At 35.7% G+C, this 20,113-nt stretch overlaps 3 protein-coding genes across 9 annotated transcripts; 2 read left to right on the top strand and 1 right to left on the bottom strand.

Moving 5' to 3' along the window:
* Nucleotides 966-3,897, top strand: LOC104753178 (transcription factor MYB12-like). Its single transcript, XM_010475468.2, has 3 exons — nt 966-1,134; nt 2,796-2,925; nt 3,038-3,897. The coding sequence occupies exons 1-3, from the start codon at nt 1,002-1,004 to the stop codon at nt 3,840-3,842; spliced, it is 1,068 nt and encodes a 355-aa protein (XP_010473770.1). The 5' UTR covers nt 966-1,001; the 3' UTR covers nt 3,843-3,897.
* On the top strand, nt 8,050-10,378 carry LOC104749062. Of its 7 annotated transcripts, XR_761313.2 has the most exons (8): nt 8,050-8,192; nt 8,319-8,358; nt 8,460-8,575; nt 8,672-8,838; nt 9,009-9,119; nt 9,227-9,606; nt 9,695-9,972; nt 10,061-10,378. XR_761313.2 is itself a non-coding variant. In XM_010470638.2 (7 exons), the coding sequence occupies exons 1-7, from the start codon at nt 8,111-8,113 to the stop codon at nt 9,912-9,914; spliced, it is 1,101 nt and encodes a 366-aa protein (XP_010468940.1). In that variant the 5' UTR covers nt 8,050-8,110; the 3' UTR covers nt 9,915-10,378. The 7 variants fall into 7 exon arrangements, 6 of the variants coding, with proteins under 6 accessions (XP_010468940.1, XP_010468938.1, XP_010468939.1 ...); XM_010470638.2 differs by having other exon boundaries at nt 8,466-8,575; nt 8,681-8,838; nt 9,695-10,378; XM_010470636.2 differs by having other exon boundaries at nt 8,466-8,575; nt 9,695-10,378.
* LOC104749061 lies at nt 12,284-13,789 on the bottom strand. Its single transcript, XM_010470633.2, has one exon. It carries the CDS (start codon nt 13,641-13,643, stop codon nt 12,489-12,491), a length of 1,155 nt encoding a protein of 384 aa, XP_010468935.1. The 5' UTR covers nt 13,644-13,789; the 3' UTR covers nt 12,284-12,488.

Here is a 20,113-nt window from a genome sequence, read left to right as displayed (position 1 = left end):
GAATATCAAATCTAAATAATTATTTTAAAAAAATAACAAAATACAAAAAAACGAAAAAAAAACAGAAATGCTTAATATATTTTGTTGCTAAGGCTGAAACATGAAATAAAAGAGTGGTTAAAGTACAATCAATATATTTTGTTGTTTGTTAATTTGCATGCAAAGAAACATTAACAGTGTGGCTTGTACAATCATGCCATGTCAGATCTTTTCAATCTTCGCGTCTTCAACGAACGAAATTTTTTATACGTCGTCATTAGACGTCTCCACACGACTGGTCCCAGCCCATTAATACCATTTACATTTCATTGAAAAACCGCTGACAACAGTTTTTTTGTTGTTCACAGTTTTTTCCACTATTCGAAGAGAATTACTAATTGATAAAAAGTACGATTTTGATATTATTGTTAAAAGATTACCACTGAATCCGAATTTAACAGTATAATTGATGCAGAGGATGGAATATAATATAGTAGTAGTATCTAAGATACCCACACGTGTTTTGAGACTATTGAAATACATATTCTTTTGTTAAAGTAAGATGGAAAGTTTATGGCTATTTTGCTAATTGCTATTGTCTTATTTACGTATGCATACAACTTTGACATATAATCCTGTTTCAGTCCCTCTAATTTTAAAACAAGGTACAGGTTAAAAAAATATATATAATGTATAGATTCATATTTTAAAAACTGTAACTATAGCATCTAGCTAGTAAAACAAGGACGAGCCAGGTTGAACTGGTTAGTATCTCTCGACAGTGGATGAGCCACGACTTCTGTTTCAACATAGACCAACGTGGCTCGTCCTATCACTTGAATACTTGATACGTGTCGGCCATCTCCTTAGCCCCCATCTCTCCCCTATTCATATAAGTATTAAATACCAAATCAGTCACTTTTTGTGCTGTCGTCAGTCGCCACTTTACTCCTCTTTAATACCTCTTGACTCTTAAGGGTTAAGTGAAGTGAGTGAAACTTAACAATCGCGCGCGGGAGAGAATGGGAAGAGCGCCGTGCTGTGAGAAGGTAGGAATGAAAAAAGGGCGGTGGACGGCGGAGGAAGACCAGATTCTCTCCGACTACATTCAGTCTAACGGCGAAGGCTCATGGCGTTCTCTTCCCAAAAATGCCGGTAAATTATTTCTATACAATACTCTCCCTCTCTCTCTATCGCAGGCAGGCATGCATTAGGCCATGTTTATAGGGAGAACACATGGGGTGTTCTTAGGCATTTTAAAAATGAAAATAATTGAATAGTGGACTTAAGATCAGGCTCACTGATCTTATTCTAGAACTGTTCTTGGGCCTGATCTTGTGTGACGTATCTCTTTCGGATTGGTTGAAAATATATGGAATAAATTTGGACATTAATCTATGTATTAATTAAATAAAATGTTTGTCTTGTTTAATTAATTAAGTAATATGTTTGTTTGTTTTTTTTTAAAATTTTATTTACAATGTTTTTTTTTGTTTCATAAAAATATGGCATTGTATTTTGAATTTTAGTAAAAGTTTTATAAGTTTGCAATTAAAATGTTATTTTATAAATTTTTATAATTGTAATATGTTTAAGAATATTAATAAACATTATATTATTAAATAGTATTAAACATTCTTAAATTTTTTATTAAACATTAATCTATGTATTTATTAAACATTCTTAAATTTCTATAAGAATATTATATTATTAAATATTAAGATCTTAAACATGTTCTCCCAATAACTAACTTTTTAACAAAAGTTCTTAACTACTGATTTTACATTATTTTCACAATATTTATACTCTAAGAACACCCTAAACTAATCTCCCTATAAACATGCCCTTATAAGAGAATTCCTCTTTTTTTTTTTTTTTGTTAAAACTTAGTAGTATATAGGAGAATCTTCCCTTAACCCTTTTATATTTGCATAGAGAAATTAATCAATCTCTACAATGAATATAAAGTTGTCGTAATCGTAGATACTTGATGAATAGTTCGTCAAGGCATATTAATTTGATTTTTAACAAATAAGAAAATGTAAAAAAATTTGGTTCGATGATATAAAAAAAAGTGGTATCTTTTTTTTTTCTTTTAAACTTAGTAGTATATAGGAGAATCTTCCCTTAACCCTTTTATATTTGCATAGAGAAATTAATCAATCTCTACAATGAATATAATGTTGTCGTAATCGCAGATACTTGATGAATAGTTCGTCAAGGCATATTAATTTGATTTTAACAAATAAGAAAATGTAAAAAATTTTGGTTCGATGATATAAAAAAAAAGTGGTATATTTGACATTTATAAAATTTGAGGTTTTTACTCATAATCAATTTCAAATTTTCAATGAACTAAAATCTCAATAATTTACGTATCGGGTGTTGACTGTAGGAGGTGTGAACAGGAAATTTCTTTATTATAACACAAGTATTTAGATGTATCAACGTTTTATTTTCTGCAGCTAATGTAGAATGATCTGTTCTGTTTTGCTAGTTGTTGATAAAACTGACGATCGAACTATCAATAAAAAAATTAAAAAAAAAAAAAAAACTATTTTCCTATCAACAATATTGGGATCGTAATATTCTAAGAATGTTATGCAACTGTGTGGTCGTCATATACCAAACTTGCCTTCTTGTTCTCAGACATTATTGTTTATTTACATATATGCACTCTAACTTCACAGAAAAAAAAAAACAAAACAGCTGTATACATGGAGAAGATAAAAAATGAAGAATCGTTGACTATAATTTCTTTTGCCTTAAAATCTGACGTGGTATTTTTTTTGAATTTGAGTAAATTTTTAAAACAGGGCTAAAGAGATGTGGAAAGAGCTGTAGATTGAGATGGATTAACTATTTGAGATCAGACCTCAAGAGAGGAAACATAACTCCCCAAGAAGATGACCTCATTGTTAAGTTGCATTCCACTTTGGGAAGCAGGTAACTTTTATCTATGTCTATATCGTACTTTGAAATAAATGACTAAAGTTCTAAACTTTAATAAAAACATTTATACTAAACTGTATATGATAATTTTAACGCTAAAATGCAGGTGGTCAATAATTGCAAGCAATCTACCGGGAAGGACAGACAACGAAATCAAAAACTATTGGAATTCACATCTCAGCCGTAAACTCCACGGTAACTTCAGGAAACCAACTGTCACTGATGTCGTCGAGAATGCTCCTCTGCCTCCGAAGCGTAAACCCGGAGGAACTAGCAGATCAGCCATGAAGCCCAAATTCATCCCGACCTCTAAAACCCCTAAATCCTTAACAAAGACAAACAAAAACGGAATGGTTTTGCCAACTACAACAATAGAGATCAATGGAGAGGGAAACAAAGAAGACGCATTAATGGTTTTGTCAAGTAGTAGCATCAGTGGAGCCAAGGAACCTGGTTTAGTACCATGTGGCTATGGACACGATGGTTATTGTAACACGAGCATTAATGGCGACGATGGAGGTTTGTGTAGCAATGACGACATATTCGATGCTTGTTTTCCACTAAACGAGCCTGATGCTGTCCACGTGTCCTCATTTGAGTCGAACAACGTAGAAAACTCTGAGCCATACGGAACGAGCTCCGCCTCCGCTGAGCATGAAAATATCGAGTCGATGGCTGATGACTTCATTGACTGGGACCTTGTATGGAGAGAAGGTGAAACCCTTTGGGACGAGAAAGAGGATCTTGATTCGGTTTTGTCGTGGCTGTTCCAGGGGGATGAAAAAGCATCTGAGAGCAGACAAAAGGACTCCAACGACATTGGAGAACCGTTGGATTTTGAACAAGAAAACAAGATGGCTGCTTGGCTTTTGTCTTGGATACCATATGCATTTTTTCATTGGTCGGATTAAAAAAGTCCCCACGTGGCTGGATCTGGTCCGTTATCTTCTTCATTAACTAGAGTAGACGTATTTACGTACCAAAAAAGAAGACAAAAGAGGGTCACTATCTTACGTTTAGAAGTAATTAGATTTGGTCACATAGTCACTACAATAATGCCTCACGTGATGCCATGCACTATTGTCTCTACTATTTATTTCCCTTTTTATACCGGTAGCCGTATGATACGTTTTAAAGAAAATACTTATTTATATAGCCTATAGAAAAATATCTCTATAAAGTTCATGGGATGGACCGTTCCTACGAATTTACTGCAAACTCAGACGCATTTCATGTGCCGACATCGTACTACTAAATAAATAATCCCTCCATTTTTATTAATTGTCAGTTAAAATTTTGTGTCATAATACTTGTCATTTTAGATTATTAATGCAAATATTCTGTAAATATTTCAATTTTATCCAACTGTTTTAATGTTTTAACTAATAAAAAAATTAGAAATTATATTTAAAAGAAATAAAACAATAAAATTAATAGTTTTCTTACTCTATGTGAAACCACTTTAGACGATAACTAATAAAAGTTCGAAGGAGTAGTACTAATTAAAATACAAAATTATGTAAATCGTATAAAGCTACGAACTACAAACAAATTGGTGTGACATCTTCCGTCTTCCCACGAAAGTTACTTGGGTGTTACCGTGTTAGTATTACCTTACTTAGATTAGAAAAAAAAACAGTCCTAAGAAAGTTACTTGGGTGTTAGTATTACTTTACTTAGAGCTTCTTTATCGGTAGTATTTTAGAGGGTTGTTAGAGGGGTTTTAAGTGTTTTGTAGAGAAAAAATAAATCAGAAAGAAAGAAAAAACAGAAGAGATCCTTTAATATAATAGACTCATTTTGGATATAAGAGGCGGTACGTGTCTTTATTTGGTTGGGCGAGAGTAAAATAGAAAAGGGGAAAAAAATATTTGACGCAGAAATTTTTTTCTTTCTCTCTTTCTCTCTTTCTCTCATTCTCTCTTTGTGTCGCGATCAAATTCTCGATCCGACAAAGGAATTTCTCCATGAATCGGAGGTTAAAGAAAGAATCAATGGAGTGTTGGGTCGGAGACGATTTGAATCGGCGGAGATCTTATCGGAGGCGACTGTAGGGCAAGCGATTTGAATCGTCATGGAGATGGTAGCAGAGGCGAATTGAAGGAGAAGGCGATTCAATCGGAAGAGAGTGGATCAATTCGATTGAGAGGGTAAGTTTCTCAGTACAATAATATGATTAGGTAAACTGTTAGGTTTATTTGATTTTGGATCGCAAATTAGGGTTTTTGATGTTTGTTCGAGAAATTGAGTTCTTGGTGTGTTTGTGTTCCGATTGATAATTGAAGCTTTAAACGGATTAGGGTAACTTGGTGTGCATGTGTTCCGATTGGGTATGTTTGTGTTCCGATTAGGTGTGTTCAGTCATTGTTTGTGTTTGTGTTTAATATTTTTTGTTATTTGTGTTTGTGTACCGATTGATAAGTGATATTGTGTGTGGTTTACACATGATTGTAAAAAAACAAAGTATATTGTTCTTGTTCGATTTAGGTTGTATTAGTATCCACTCCTTGTGATATTCATTGTAATTTGTGTAATTGTGATATATGTCTCTCTTTTGTTTTTAGGCTAAACGGGCAAAAGTGGATTGATGGATTGAGAAGTATAGAGTGTGCTACCTATTCGGCCATAAAAGAAGGTAATTATCAGTCTCTTCTTTCTTTATTTTTTTGATGTGAGTTAAAGTATGACTTGAGTTACTCATTGATATTAAAGCTTTTGTTTGTTGGTTGTGATAAATGTGTTTAGTACTTGTTAGTGTAGGTATCTAGTTAGTCATTGTTTGTGTTTGTGTGTAGTACTTGTTGTTGTTTGTGTTTGTGTACCAATTTATAAGTAATGTTTTGTGTTGTTTAGACATGATTGTAAAAAAACAAAGTGTAGTTCTTGTTCGATTTAGGTTGTGTTGTTTAAACATGATTGTACAGAAAACAAAGTATAGTTCTTGTATCCACTCCTTGTGTTTGTTTGGTATTCATAGTAATTTGCCAAATTATTATATATGTCTCTCTCTTTTGCTTTTGAGGTTAAAGCTTTTGTGTTTAATAATTGTTAGTGTAGCTATTAGTCTAGTTAGTCATTGATGTTGTACATTGAAGTTTTGTGTTAGTTGGTTGTGAGATGTTTAATGTGTGGTTGTTGTACAACTTAATTTCACAATTTAAACCAACTAATTGTAAAAGTACATAAAACATAAACCTTATAAATTAAAAGACTTCCCCTTCATAGTTATAAAACAAAACTCAACCATTGTAATATTAGTCATTCTCTCCATTTATGAATTGCACTTCTATTGTAATATGTATTAATGTTTTTATTATGTTTTGTATGTTTGAAAATTAATTAAAATGCAATATTTTCTAATTTTATAAAATCTTAAATGTTTACACATTTATACCACTTCTATTCTATTTAAAATTTTTAAATTTAAAAAAACATTATTTTCAAAAATAAGAGACCCAAAATTAGAACTTACCAATAAATGGAAAAATTTTAACTAAGAGATCATAGGTTCTTATATTCAAAATCAAACACAATTAATTCATAAAAAAATTAAAACAGTGCTTAACATCCCCTCCCTAAGATACTACCGATATTGTTGCTCTTAGGTTAAAAAAACCTAGCCCACTTAGCCATGACTGGGTTTTCCTTTTTTTTGTTGCTATCATTTATGTCATCTGATTAATTTTAATGTTCTGATTAGTAATCTATATTATTATTTTCACAGTATTTTTGAGAAGAAGACTTAAAATTAGGCAATATTTACATCATATGTCATTGTAACTAAAACATTTAATACAAAAATTTTAAAAAAAAATTAAATTAGGAAAATCGAGTATGGAAATATATATTTACCTAAAATATCTGAACAACATCAATTTCTATTTTTCTTTTTAATTACAAGTTTTAAAATGTTTTAATGAAAAAAAAAACTATAGTATCTTACCTTATTCAATTTCGATTTTCTTTAATTGGTTTGGCATTATACATGTTTTCCATTATACATGAATTGTAAAATATTTTCTATGTTAAAATGGATAGAGCAATTGATGCCAAAATGGGTAGAAAAAATATAAAAATAAACTAATAATGTATGATTTTATTATACTATATATATATATATATTTTTTGTTTTAACCTCCACAAAATGATATATGTTTTTTGACTAAAAAACATGTGTCATTTATAGAGTTATGATGTCAAATACAAATATATATATATAGATATAATATAATCTGTGTAAATATCAATAACAATACTAAAAAAGCAACAATAATTTATGGAAAATTTTATTTATCCACGGGTCCAAACCTAAACTAAAAATAATCATAAGAATGTGATGGGAATTATGTTAATATTAGTACACTTATATATATTTTGCGGGTTGATTTAGAAACACAAACAAAATATTTTAAAACTTAATTTTATATGAAAAGAGTTATAAACCAACACTAACCCGCTCCATCATACTCAGATACAAAACTAACTATATTTTTTAATAACTATTTTTTTATCCATGGGTCCAAACTTAGACTAAAAATAATCATAAGTATATGATGGAAATTAGGTTAATATTAGTACACTTATAAATTTTTGTGGGTTGGTCAAAAAACACAAACAAAATATTTAAAACTTAATTTTATATGAAAGAAGTTAAAAACCAACACTAACCCGCTCCATCATACTCATAGACAAAACTAACTAATTTCAAATTAGTGAATAAAATTTAAATAATTTTACACTAAGTATTATACATATTAACAGATGTTTATTTTCACAACAACTAACTTTGATTGATTAAAATCCAAAATAAAAGAATTTTTATTAATTAAATTTCAAAAGAAAATAATAATTTTTATATAGATCAAGAAAATAAAATTACAAATATCTCAATATTATTGTAAAAAAGTTTAAAACATATATTCAATCCAACATAATGTATTTTTAGTAAGTTATATAAAATATATAAAAATACATAATCTTGTGGTGTATCGCGGGTTATAATTTAGTTAGGTTGAATAAATAGAAAAATCAATGAATATTAAAATTAGTCGAACTAACTTTTTACACAAAGAAAAACTGAAATGGGCATTGTCTTTTATATTTCTTTTATTACAGGCCCAATTAACAAGGGCCAGATATAAATCCGCCGTTGTGTATAGCTTCCGGTGAAGCGGCGACGATGTTTGCGGCGAGAGTACGAGCTTCTCTTAATCCTTTGTTCCATGGAAGGTATTATAATAGCTCCTCGGTGACCAGAAATTGTACGTTACTCGTTACTCTTCTTCCTGAATTGAATAATTATTGCATTTCCTAGAGATTTTTTTTCAGATAATTGAATCCACTGAGAATGTTAAACTTGACGAAATGTCTAATTCGGTGTTTCTCAGGTGAAATTGCAGAGGTTTCGAAACGTATTCTACAAGAGAGGTGAGGTTTGAATCCGTAAATTGTTACTCTTTTGGGTTGTTTGACATTGTTTCGTTCGTTAGGGTTTTTAGTAACAATTGGACTTTTTTCTTGTTGGGTAGATTCAGAGATGGAAAGCAGATTATGAGTAGCACTGGTAATGGACTAAGAATCAAACTGTTCAACCGCTCATTTCATAGCTCTCCTCAGTGTTCTGATACCTCAGAATCTGATGTAGGTACGCTTTTGTTAACCAGAGAACTTGGATGATTGAGAGAATAGATGATAAATTTTGTGATCTTGAAAATGGTGATTCTTATTATCTGTGTGAAAGTACTTTCAGGAGTGAGAACACTTGCACCTGCGTTATTTAGTCATCTTGAGGATGATTTATTCTCAGAGTTGGGTCCTGTAGAAAAAGACTTGGATCGGAATGTGATTGTGAAGATGTTAACTCAGAAGCCAGAGCCACTACAGGTTAAGAAACCAGAGCTTGTTCAGGTAAGCTTTATATAATCTTCTTCATTGAGATTTCCTTCTTTCTTCTATATTACTGAAGTGAAGTTTTCATTCACTCTATCCTTAGGATGAGGTTCTTTTCGCTGCAATGGTTTATTATCCAAAAAGATATCAAAAATTTCTTTATTGAGCTGATTTATTTTTTATTCCAGAAAACTAAAAGCAAGAAGACGAAGAAGAAGAAGAAGAAGAAGAAACATGATCAAGCTTCTGATTCAGTTTCCAAACCAATGCTGTTGACTGAGAAGCCAGAAGTTTCTTGGGTATATACATTTATCATATTTATGTTAAAACTTTTCTCTGGACAAGATTTTTGATATAAGAAGATTGAAAGCTCGTAATTGTGTGCTTAATCCATTTTTCTTACCAGAAAACCAATGGCAAGAGGAAGACGGAAACACATACTTCTTCACCAGCAAGAGATGTTACGGATTCAAATGTTTCATTTTCCAAGCCAACCATGCCATCGTCTCCTGTTCAAGATCTCAATTCCAAGTCTCAAAGCATAATCAGTCCCAGTTCAGAGCCGAGAAATGAATCCAGCTCCAAGGGTTCTGCTACCTCAAATCATCCCTCGTCAGTTGTCTTTATAAGGATTGGGAATTTAAACTCGAAAACAGCTGACTCTTTGATACACTCGATGTGCTTGTCGGTTGGCCCTCTCGAGGGTCTTGCTAGGGTTAATGAGGACACTGTTGACGTCTTATATCGAGTGAAAAAACGGAACGTGGCAGATTCTATACTGGAAGAGTAAGTGAAACTGAAGAAAATAAAAAGTCTTTTTTTTTCGGTTCTTTGAAACAAAATTCCCTAAAGCTGTTCCTAATTTTGTTTCCAGGCTAAAAGATACAACGGTAGATAACTCTCAGTGGACGGCTGAGATTTTACCAGAAGCCGAAGAAGCTTCTAAAGATGAAATGGGTCTGAGAATCACCCGCTGTTGCAAAAAATTGGATAAGCATCTGCTTATGCAGCGCATCCTTGGAAAAGACTTGGAAGTTCTACTCCATTCGGTTATGCATCTGGAGAACCATCCAATGGCTCGAGATAGGGGCTAAAGGTTTTAGTTTAGGATGTTCCCAAGAAGCCTAATGACGATCTTGGGTATCTGTTAAGGTCTTGCAGTTCCTTTGATAATCAATTGAATTGGGGTTTGATAAAATTTAAAAGTAAGGGAGTGTAACGAAACTATTATGAATTACAGGGGGCGTTAAATTTTTAAGTCCGTTAATTAAGGCGGGTGTTGCGGTAGTGAAAAGGACTGTCTTCCCCCATGTTTCAAAGTGTTGATGCAGTCATGGTGGTGGGACTCCGGTGCTCCAAAGTTACACTGGTTCCAATCTTGTAATCTCCATAGTCCACTCTATGGCTTCATATGTTTTGCTATCTATTTATGTCATCAAGAAAAGATTAAAAAACAAGTAAAAGTATTATTACAAGTGATAGCCTATCTGAAAGGGACTGTCTAGGCCTAATTATGATAGGCCCATTATAAACAGCTTATTATTTATTGGTTAGCCCATTATTAACCTTGACTGTACTGTACGTTTAGCTTTCCATTTGAGAATTGACAAAGAAACAAGTTTTTGTTCTTGTTGGCGATGTTAATTGTAAGTTTAAACAACTCCAGCGGAAGGGTGGAGTTTCTGATCGTGTTGAAGCGTGAACACAAAAATACCAAAACTAGGGTTTACCCGCTTCTATATATTTGAAACTTTCTCAAAAAGTCCAATTTTGACTTGTAAACTATATAAATAAGTAATATTTTACTGAAGAAAATTAGAAATTACAGCTTACATTTGTGTCATTTGATATCGGAAATAGAAAGTTCCCACGCAGGAACAGTGTGAGACAGATCAGATCAGCACAGCTAAGCAATGAAGTGTACAGTAGTTACGACTTTACGTAGACGATTGATTGAAGTGACACCCTCCACCACTTGTTGTTACTTATAGTTTTTGTCCATAAAACTATTTTCCACTAATATATTAATTTAAATATATTCTTTTTTTTGTTTAATTTCTGAAACTCGTACGACTTTAGACGTGAATCATTAAGATGTGGTTATAAAGTTGGTTATAAAGTTTTACTATAGGTAAACATTGCTTTAGTTAAACATCATAGATTGTAAATAAAATTATTCTAAAGTAAAATAAACAAAATAAAAAAATATCTTTCAAAACTATCTGGAAAAAGTGTCTAATAATAAAATAAAAAATTACGGCCATGTTTTTTTTATGACTGGCCATCCTATGAATGATTTTAATAGTGTTTTTTCATCATAAAATATTTTTTAAAAATTTTGCATGAGTTATTATTATATTGTGATATGATCTCTGATCAACTGAGTTAAGATACAAATAAAAACAAGTAAGCTAGTCTGCTTATAAAGCATATTAAGGTCCCATGACATGACTGTCTTTAATGTAATCTGTCGCAAATTATTACGCTTATTGATTTTTATGGAGAAGAAAAGCCAAAAAACCAAAAAAAATGAAGAGAGATTTTCACTTTTCAGAGGAGTGGGTCATGTCAAAGTATGGACCTCCTCTGTTCTGTTCTTTACTACTCTTCTCTTACGACAACTCACGTGGCCTTTTCTTTCGTTTTCTTATTCCGCAAAATGTATAAAATCAGAGAGCTTATATATAAACTTTGGGCCCAAACTGAGACAAGTTCATGTGGGTTGAATATATTTCAGATAGATAAGACAGCTAATCTTTATGTTGTGCGGTGGATCGCTAAGTAGCTATACGTGCACGTCAAATTATATATTATTCGGTTTTTATTTTCAACGACAACTTTTGCCGCAGCAGTGGCAGCAAAAAACGACACCGTTCGTATTCGTTGTTAATTGTAATTATGAAATATCTTATTGTTGAATCAAATTCATCTTAGTATAGTTATGAAGGAGATTTGCTTCACATTTCAACACAACCTAATCTAATATGAAATATCTTATTGTTGAATCAAGAGTGTAGATATTTTAACTAAGGACACAAGGAAGAAAAAACCATATAAAACTCATGGTAGGGATGATAGTGAGTGATATTAACAATATAATAAAGCATATAGTAATATTTTAGCAAAAGGCCAATTAGATAAGACTTGAAAGATGCAGTTTCAATCACCAAATGTTAATAAGACAAACCACAAATGGGTCATGTAGAATTGTAGATGATGAAGATGCTCTCTCTTCTTAACTCCTTCACTCACATAGTCACATTACTCCAAAACACAACAACTCACTCATGGCCCCTCTCCCTCCAAATTTTCTCATTTTAATTATTTTAATCTCTATCTTTTGCAGATCTCACAGAGTACTTACAAAAAATTATTGCACTCTCTCTCTCAAGTCTCAACAAACTAAAACCCCACCCCACCATTATTGTTTTCATTACCTTAACTACCTTGTCCAAAAGATAACTAGAAAAAACTCACAAAACTGTTTTTACTACAACACATCACTGTAATATTTTTTTTAGATTCTGAATACATTCCCAAGAACTAAAAAGAGAATCATAGTAATTAAATCTAAGAACTGAAAAATACAATGACATATACTATATAAGAGAGGATTCATAATCTATACATAAGAAACATTTTTTTGCTTAATCTAATGATATGATGACTTAACCGGATGAAACTGGGTTTAAGCTACGGGCTAAACCGTTCAACGCGCTGTAACCTTTGGAACTAAACCCTAAACAGCCAAAGAGCCCATGCCTGTAAGGCAAATATGTCCTCTTCTTCATCTCCTCTGCTTGAGCTCTGTTCGTTGTGTAATGTAGCTCGTGAGCAGACGGCTGTGATCCTCGCCGTTTAGCTATCCCGTTGGTTGGTTTTCCGACGGTTGGAGTTTTCTTCGCCGGCGGTTGTTTCTGTTTCTGCTTCTTGGATTCGTCAACTACAGTTTCTTGAATCGGTTTCTCTTCAGCAGCAGGCTGAGGAGATTTGAGTTTCTTGTCTTTGAAATTGGAAGGAGAGAATGAAATGTTGGACCAGAACTTCTCTTTAGCGTTGCCTCTTCCTTCGCTTTTGCTACGATGAAGCAGATCCTTGAGAAAGATCCATTTCTTGGAGTTTCTACCGTAAGAGGATGATCGTGAAGATGAAGCTGAACAAGACGGTGTCGTTTCAGCTGAAGGCACGTTCTCGTCTTCTTGGAGCTTCCTTATAATACACTCCTTTACCTCTCTCTCTCCGGCGACTCCTTCTTCTTCTTCTTCATCCTCTTGGCTCCATTGGTGATACGCTGCGTTTCGTAGCGGGGAGAGAGATCTGGCTTTCCGATGAACAGATCTGCTTCTGAGTTTGAGATCTCTGCCACGCTTCATCTCACCGTCTGGTGTCTTGGCATCTTCGTCGTCGTCTTCGTCGTCTTCCTCGTTCTCCAGATCAAGAAGCGGCGATAGGATCTGAGGTCTCTGAAGATGAGAGGAGAGCTTCATGGGCTTGATCTGGCCGTTAGAGAAGAGCTCTTCAGCAGAGGTCATGGAAGGACCACTGCTCGAAGACAACCTCGAGGAGAAGTCAAACTCAAAGTCGCCGCAAGAAGAGGAGTTGAGCTTTTTAGGATTCTCGGATGAAGAAGAAGAAGAAGCAGAGCAAAGGAAGAAATGCATCGGACTCGACGGAGCGCTGAAGAAGTATCCTGGAGGAGGACCACGACCGGGACTAGAGGGAGCACTAACGAACGGGGTGGAGCAAGCAGAGCCAGAACCAAAGTCGTCACTGAAACGCGGCGTTTCAGGATCGCCATGACCAAAACTCTCAACAACATCCATAGTAGTAGTAAGTTAAGTAAGATTGTGACTGTTGTGGCTTCTTTCTCAAGAAAATGTTTTTTTTTTTTTGGGTGCAGAGAAAGAGAGAGAGAGAGAGCGCGAGGAGCGAGGTTAACGAAGCAGAGTTATACTACGTATTTATGTTGTACATTTTTTATTCTCACTATTTATTGATTTTTTTTTTTGTGCGATTCTCAAAACCTTTATTTAATTTATTTATTCTGTATAATATTCTTATGCTATTTTCCTGTAGAGGAAAAGTAAATTACAGTATACGCGATCTTTTTTCATAATTTGTTTAAATTATCTGACATGTTTGTTTGCATGACTATATATTATTATTATGAGGTAAATAAAATTGTTTTTTTAGTTGATGAATTTGATAATGTATTAGAGGTAATGCTATGGTTGTTGTTGCTTAGGATTCGGCAGGCTTGATCCAATAGAATAAAGAAGAAGAATCTACGATATGTTTTTTTGGAATTTTTTACATTTATGTTTTACGATTTTACCCATTACAATCTTTATTTCATATATTTTATTTCATTTTTCAGAGAAAAAATATTTATTTTGTTTTTTAGAAGAGATACTATTTTATATATGATTAAATGTTTCTACACTAGAGCTTCACATAAATAGCCATATAGATAAGGAGATTGCTAGCTTAAATATATTAGTAATTCTGGAAATGTTGGAACCATAGATAGAGATAAATGTCCTGTAGAGTACTTGCTGGGGTAAAAATGCTTGAGCTATCAAGTCCGATGATTCTTCTCCTCAACAATAGTTGTATCTCCTTCTTGATTTGATCCGTGGACTTGAAAGAGGGTGAGTGTAGTCTGCTGTTGCGTTCTGTCCAGATGAAATAAATAAGAGCTTGGTAGACGATCTTGCAAATGACATTGAACTTCCTATTCGAGGTAGGATTCTTGATCCAACTCAGAGTTCCCATGAAGGTAGATGATTGAGATGGTATGAACGGAGCAAAAAAATCGAGCCACAGAACCTTTGAATACGAACACTGGAAAAAGAGATGGTCTCGAGACTCCTCCCCTGAATGACAAAGTAGACAGTTGGAAGGGACTTGAAGATTCCATCTCCGTAGCCTGTCTCTTGTGGTTAGCCTATTTAAAACCGTAAGCCAGGCCATAAACGCCATCTTTGGAATTCTCTCCTTGAACCATATCTGAGAGTGCCAACTAACCGTATCACCAGGCGGATGCAAGTGCCTCCAAGTTTTAAGAGAGGAGAACGTACCTAGGGATTGATCAGGAGTTAGGTTCCAAGCAAACTCATCACCACCAGTTCGAGCTAACGGGGGATGATGATTCTGCAAACATTCGCGCAGTAGTTGGACTTGGGGATTCCTTCCTCGGGTAATAGACCATCCCCCATTCCTAACGGCTTGGGAGACCTTTGAGAGTAGACCTATACCAGTAACTCTCGGACCAGAATCTCCAATGACATCAATGAGATGCCCCAATCATGTCCAGTTATCATGCCATAACAAGGCTTCATTGCCAGATACTATTTCACATGAAATGAAGGGTCTTGCCAAATGACGTAATTTAACAAGCCTCCTCCAAATCCAACTTCCTGAGGATCTGAAATCTGCAGTCCAAAAGCTTCTTCCTCGAATAAGGTGCTTCCTAACCCATGAAACCCAGAGAGAACCAGCTTGGGAGAAGATTAACCAAATTAGCTTCAAGCCAAATATGTGGTTCCAATCCATGAGCCTTCTAAGCCCTAGACCTCCTGCAGTTTTTGGTGTGTATACAACTTCCCAAGAGACTTTTGCGCCACGAGCAGAGTTTGCAACTCCTTTCCAGAGGAAGGCACTACAAATTTGTTCAAGTTCCTCAATACATTTGTTTGGAAGAATAAAAATGGAGGCCCAGAAATTGATGGTACAGTTGATAAATGATTGTAGAAGCTAAAGTCGTCCCGCAAAGGAGAGGTGGCGATGCGTCCAACCCGAGATACGAGCCTTGAGTGAGCTTCTGTAGTCTGAAGGAGTGAGCTTCTGAGTGATCAGTGGAACACCGAGATACCTGACTGGTAGAGATCCATGGACTAGGTTGAGAGATAATGCCATTCTCCGAGTTTCCTCTCTATTGTTGCCATCCAGGAAGAGGCAAGACTTTGCCAGATTGATTCCCAAACCCAAAGCTTTCTTGAACTGATCCAGAACTTGTACAATTGCAGTGAGGGATACCTCCGACCCATCAAAGAACACAAGAAGATCATCCGTGAAACTTAAGTGGGTGATGAGAGGATCAATACATATCGGATGAGGCTTGATCAAATCTTGTGTAGTAGCCAAGTCGAGCTTCCTTGATAGAATGTCCATGACCAGAGTGAATAGAGGAGCTGATATCGAGTCACCTTGCCTTAGCCCTTTTTGCCCCGGGAAGTATCCTATGAGTTCACCATTAAAAGCCACTGAAAAGGATGGAGTCGTAAAGCATGTAACCAACCATTTGATGAAAACTAGAGGCAACTCATAAGCCTTGAGAATGTTGATCAGGAAGTTCCAGTCCACATTATCAAACGCCTTGGATATATCAATTTGTAAGCATCCTCTGGTGGTAGGTCCTTCCTTATTGAAGTCTGCAACCAATTCAGCAGCCAGGAGAACATTCTCACATAGCAGCCTCCCTTTGATGAATGCAACCTGGTTACGTTGAACCGCTTGATTTGTGAAGAGCTTTAGTCTTCTTGCCAGCAACCTTGAGATAATCTTGTATATCGTGTTACAGCAAGAAACGGGTCTGAACTCGTTCAGTCTTTCTGAAGTTAGAGTCTTCGGTATGAGCGCCAGAATGGTAGCATTTGTCTGCTTTAGTAGCTTCCCAGTTGTGAACAATTCAGTGACTGCAGCAATGACATCATGACCAACTAATCCCCATGAGTTAACAAAAAAATCCGCAGTGAATCCGTCTGGTCCAGGCGCCTTATTACGAGGAAGGGAAAATAACGTGCTTGTTACTTCCTCAGGAGTTGGAATAAGTTGGAGTTTGGTTGCCAATTCATTGTTGCACCTGAATGGAGTGAGATCTTTGATTTCCTGAACAGACAACGGTTGTACCGCATCATTCTTGACTCCAAGCAAATTCTGGTAGTACTCTGTTATCAATTCCTTTAGCTGAACCGCCTCTGAAATCCTTTGAGCATCATCAGTGAGAAGGTAGCAAATTCTGTTCCTTGCCTGATGAACCTTGATTGACTTGTGAAAGAATATCGTGTTCGAATCACCCTGTGAGTACCATCGTATTCTCGATTTTTGCTTAAGGAATGACTCTTCAGCCGAAGACAAGAACAACAATTTTTTCTTTAGTTCCTTCTCCTCACGAAATAATTGTTGAGTTGGACTGCTAAGCACCTGAGATTGAATCCTTAATAGTGCTTCATGTGCTTCTGTTGTTCTAGCCTGAATATTGCTGAAGTTGTTTCGATTTAGTGCCTTACAACCGATCTTAACTTCCTTAAGCTTCTGACAAAGTCCATACATCGATGTACCTCTCAAAACTGGTCTGTTCCATGCGGATTCAAGCATACTAGCATAGTCAAGATGAGTAGAGAAGAAGTTATAAAACTTGAAAGGTACCTTCCTCCTCTCGACTTCAGTGGAGGTTGTGACTAGAATAGGAGAATGGTCAGAACCACCTGGAGCATCAAAAAGGGCAATTGACTGAGGATAAGTATCCAACCAAGCTTCATTTATCATCGCTCTGTCCAGTTTCCTTGTCATTGGATTCAGCTCTTGTCCATTGTACCAAGTGTGAGAAGATCCTCGACCAGGCATATCCATCAACTCGCAATTGTCTATACACTCCTGGAATTCCTCCATACCACGTAGAGGAAGCGGATAGGAAAGCATAGAGTAATGGTCCTGTGCCTGTAGAATTTGGTTGAAGTCACCGAGGACGAGCCAAGGTAAATCATGTTGGCTGCTATAATGATGCAACTCATCAAGCGTTAACCATAGATCACGTCGAGCTATCATACAGTTCCGGCCATACACAAAGGTGACTGAGAAAGACTGATTCGTTGAAGTATCAAAAACGCCACAAGCAATTACCTGATCAGTTTTTTTGTAGATGAACACTTTAAGGGAAGGATCCCACACTACCCAGATTCTTCCATTACTTGCTTGAGATGAGTAGTTAGAATCCCATCTCCACCCTGGGAAGGTATTAGTCAAAATAGAGTTAGCACTCTCCTGATTCACATGAGTTTCCAAAATGCCTCCTATATGAGGTCTTTGAGACTGAATTCATCTCTTAAGCTCCTGTTGTCTATTAGAGGTATTTAACCCCCTTATTATAACAAAAAAGTTGTATCTTCATCATCAATGGGCAAAAAGTGTTGAAAGCTAAGCTTTCAAGCATGATGATGGGGACGACCCTTCCCTGGGCGTCCATTGATGGAGTTCTTAACACTCTTCTGAGTCCCTTTCTTAGACTTGTTAGGATTGGCTGACAATGAGGATCCAATAGCCCTTGTCCTCCTATTAGAACCTTCGGGATGCACTTGTTTCTCTTGTGTCAATCCAACTCTCTGGACAGAACTTCCTGTGCTCTGCTTCTTTGACAAATCTGTCGATCCCAATAGCACCTGAGACTTAGAATAGAAGCTTCACCAATAACTACAGTGTTATTTTCCTGTATTATAGCAGCTTTGTCCTTGTTCGCAGTATCAGTTTTCTTAGGTGAGTTCGATCTACGCTTGACCACCGTCCATTCCGATGGAGAGTCTGCAGGAGGAGATTCAATCTATCGATGGGTTGGTTTAGGTCTGAACTCTTGCACCGAAGGATTTCCTAAGTTGATAGCAGGAGTTGCAACATTAGCCAGAGGTGCGATTGCAGTAACCTTAGAAGCATCAACCGAAGTTCTTTCATCAGTGCTCCTTGTAGGTATAGGAGGAGCTGATATTGATACGGTAATAGCTGGTGCAGAAGGACAACGGTGGTAGAGATGACCAAACTCACTACAGTAATCACACTTTGGCGGAAGCCGAGGATATTCAACCCAAATTCTGATCTCGTTTCCATCATCATCCTCCACCAATACTGAATGAGGGAGCTCCTTTTTGAGAAGTATCTCGACTTTGATTCTAGTGTCCGCAGTCAGAGGAGGCAACTGAAACTTCTCTGTATGGAGAGGTTCTCCTATTCCAGAAGCAATTGTACTTAGACCTGGGAGAGAATATAGCTGAGGAGGTACGTCTTTAAGAATAACCCATATTGGGAGTGATATGAGCTTAACTGGAGTGAGTGAAGTAGTCGGAGACCAGGCAGTGACAGTGAAAAGGCAGTTCCCCGCTTGCCAACATCCCACCTCTAGAACCCATTTCCGAGTAGCTTCAGAAGGAATATAAATGAGCACAAGTCCATTCGCTAGACAACGAATGTTTATACGACCATTTTTACCCCAGATAGGATTAAGATCAACAAATATTTTTCCAGGAGGTGGAGGATTGCCATGGAAATGGGCCACTATGTGGTCTTTCCAAGTATCGGAAGCTTTAAGTATCACTGCAGCAGGAGCACGAACTCTCGGAGTACCATCCTCTGTGTAAGATGGTTTAGCAGCCTTTGTGAGATTCCTAAGACTAGTGTCAAACCTTTCTGTCCAAACTAGCTCAATATCTTCTATTACCGGTGGAGTTTTAATCGCAGGAGGAGGAAGAGGTAAAGATTCAGAAATTGGAGGTGTAGAGTCTGGGGATACATTACCATTCTCAATCAACAAGGATGGAGGAGGAGGTGGAGGTGGATAAGACGAAAGTAAACTTGCTCCAGATCTGAAATGGTCCGAAGACACCTTGTTTAGATCTGGAATCAAGGTTGGTCCTTTGCAGGTTAATTCCTTTGGATCTGGTGACTCAGATTGTGACATTGAGGAGTTCTGAGGGCAGAAAAGAAGAGGGGAGAGAAAGGAAAGATTCTCGTCGGCAACGTGAGGCCAACCGACGGTATCGATGGATCTTAGGTCGTTCTTCTTTTATCGTTTTCTTTTATGGCCTTCCAATCTCGTTAGTTTTCATTTTAACATTTATTTTGTTAGGCAATAACTCAATGAGTAAAGGACCAATGCTATCGTGACATTCACTATAAATAGTAGAATCAATTCAAGTCGGCTTATATAACTTTTTCTACTTTTTTCTCTGACATAAGCTATAGCTACTCACTTTTCAATTTTAATTTTCAAATAGAAGATCTAGCTCATCTCTCAATAAATAAAATGAGCTAATATCCATGTTTGTGTTCGTGTATATTTATTTCGTATCAGTAAACCCATTTCAAATTTTTTTTATCATACTATTTGAATATTTGATTTGTTTGCTCATGTACTAAAATTTCGAAACGTATGAATTCATTTGGACTTCAATTTTGTTGCTTAACATCTCTCTCTCTCTACATGAACATGATGACTACATCAAATTTATTTTATTGCGCAAAATAA

The sequence above is a fragment of the Camelina sativa genome, chromosome 16 (assembly GCF_000633955.1).
Source record: "Camelina sativa cultivar DH55 chromosome 16, Cs, whole genome shotgun sequence".
NCBI lineage: Eukaryota > Viridiplantae > Streptophyta > Magnoliopsida > Brassicales > Brassicaceae > Camelina > Camelina sativa.
The sequence above is the reverse complement of the archived record's forward strand: the minus strand, read 5'-3'. Positions and strand labels throughout refer to the sequence as shown.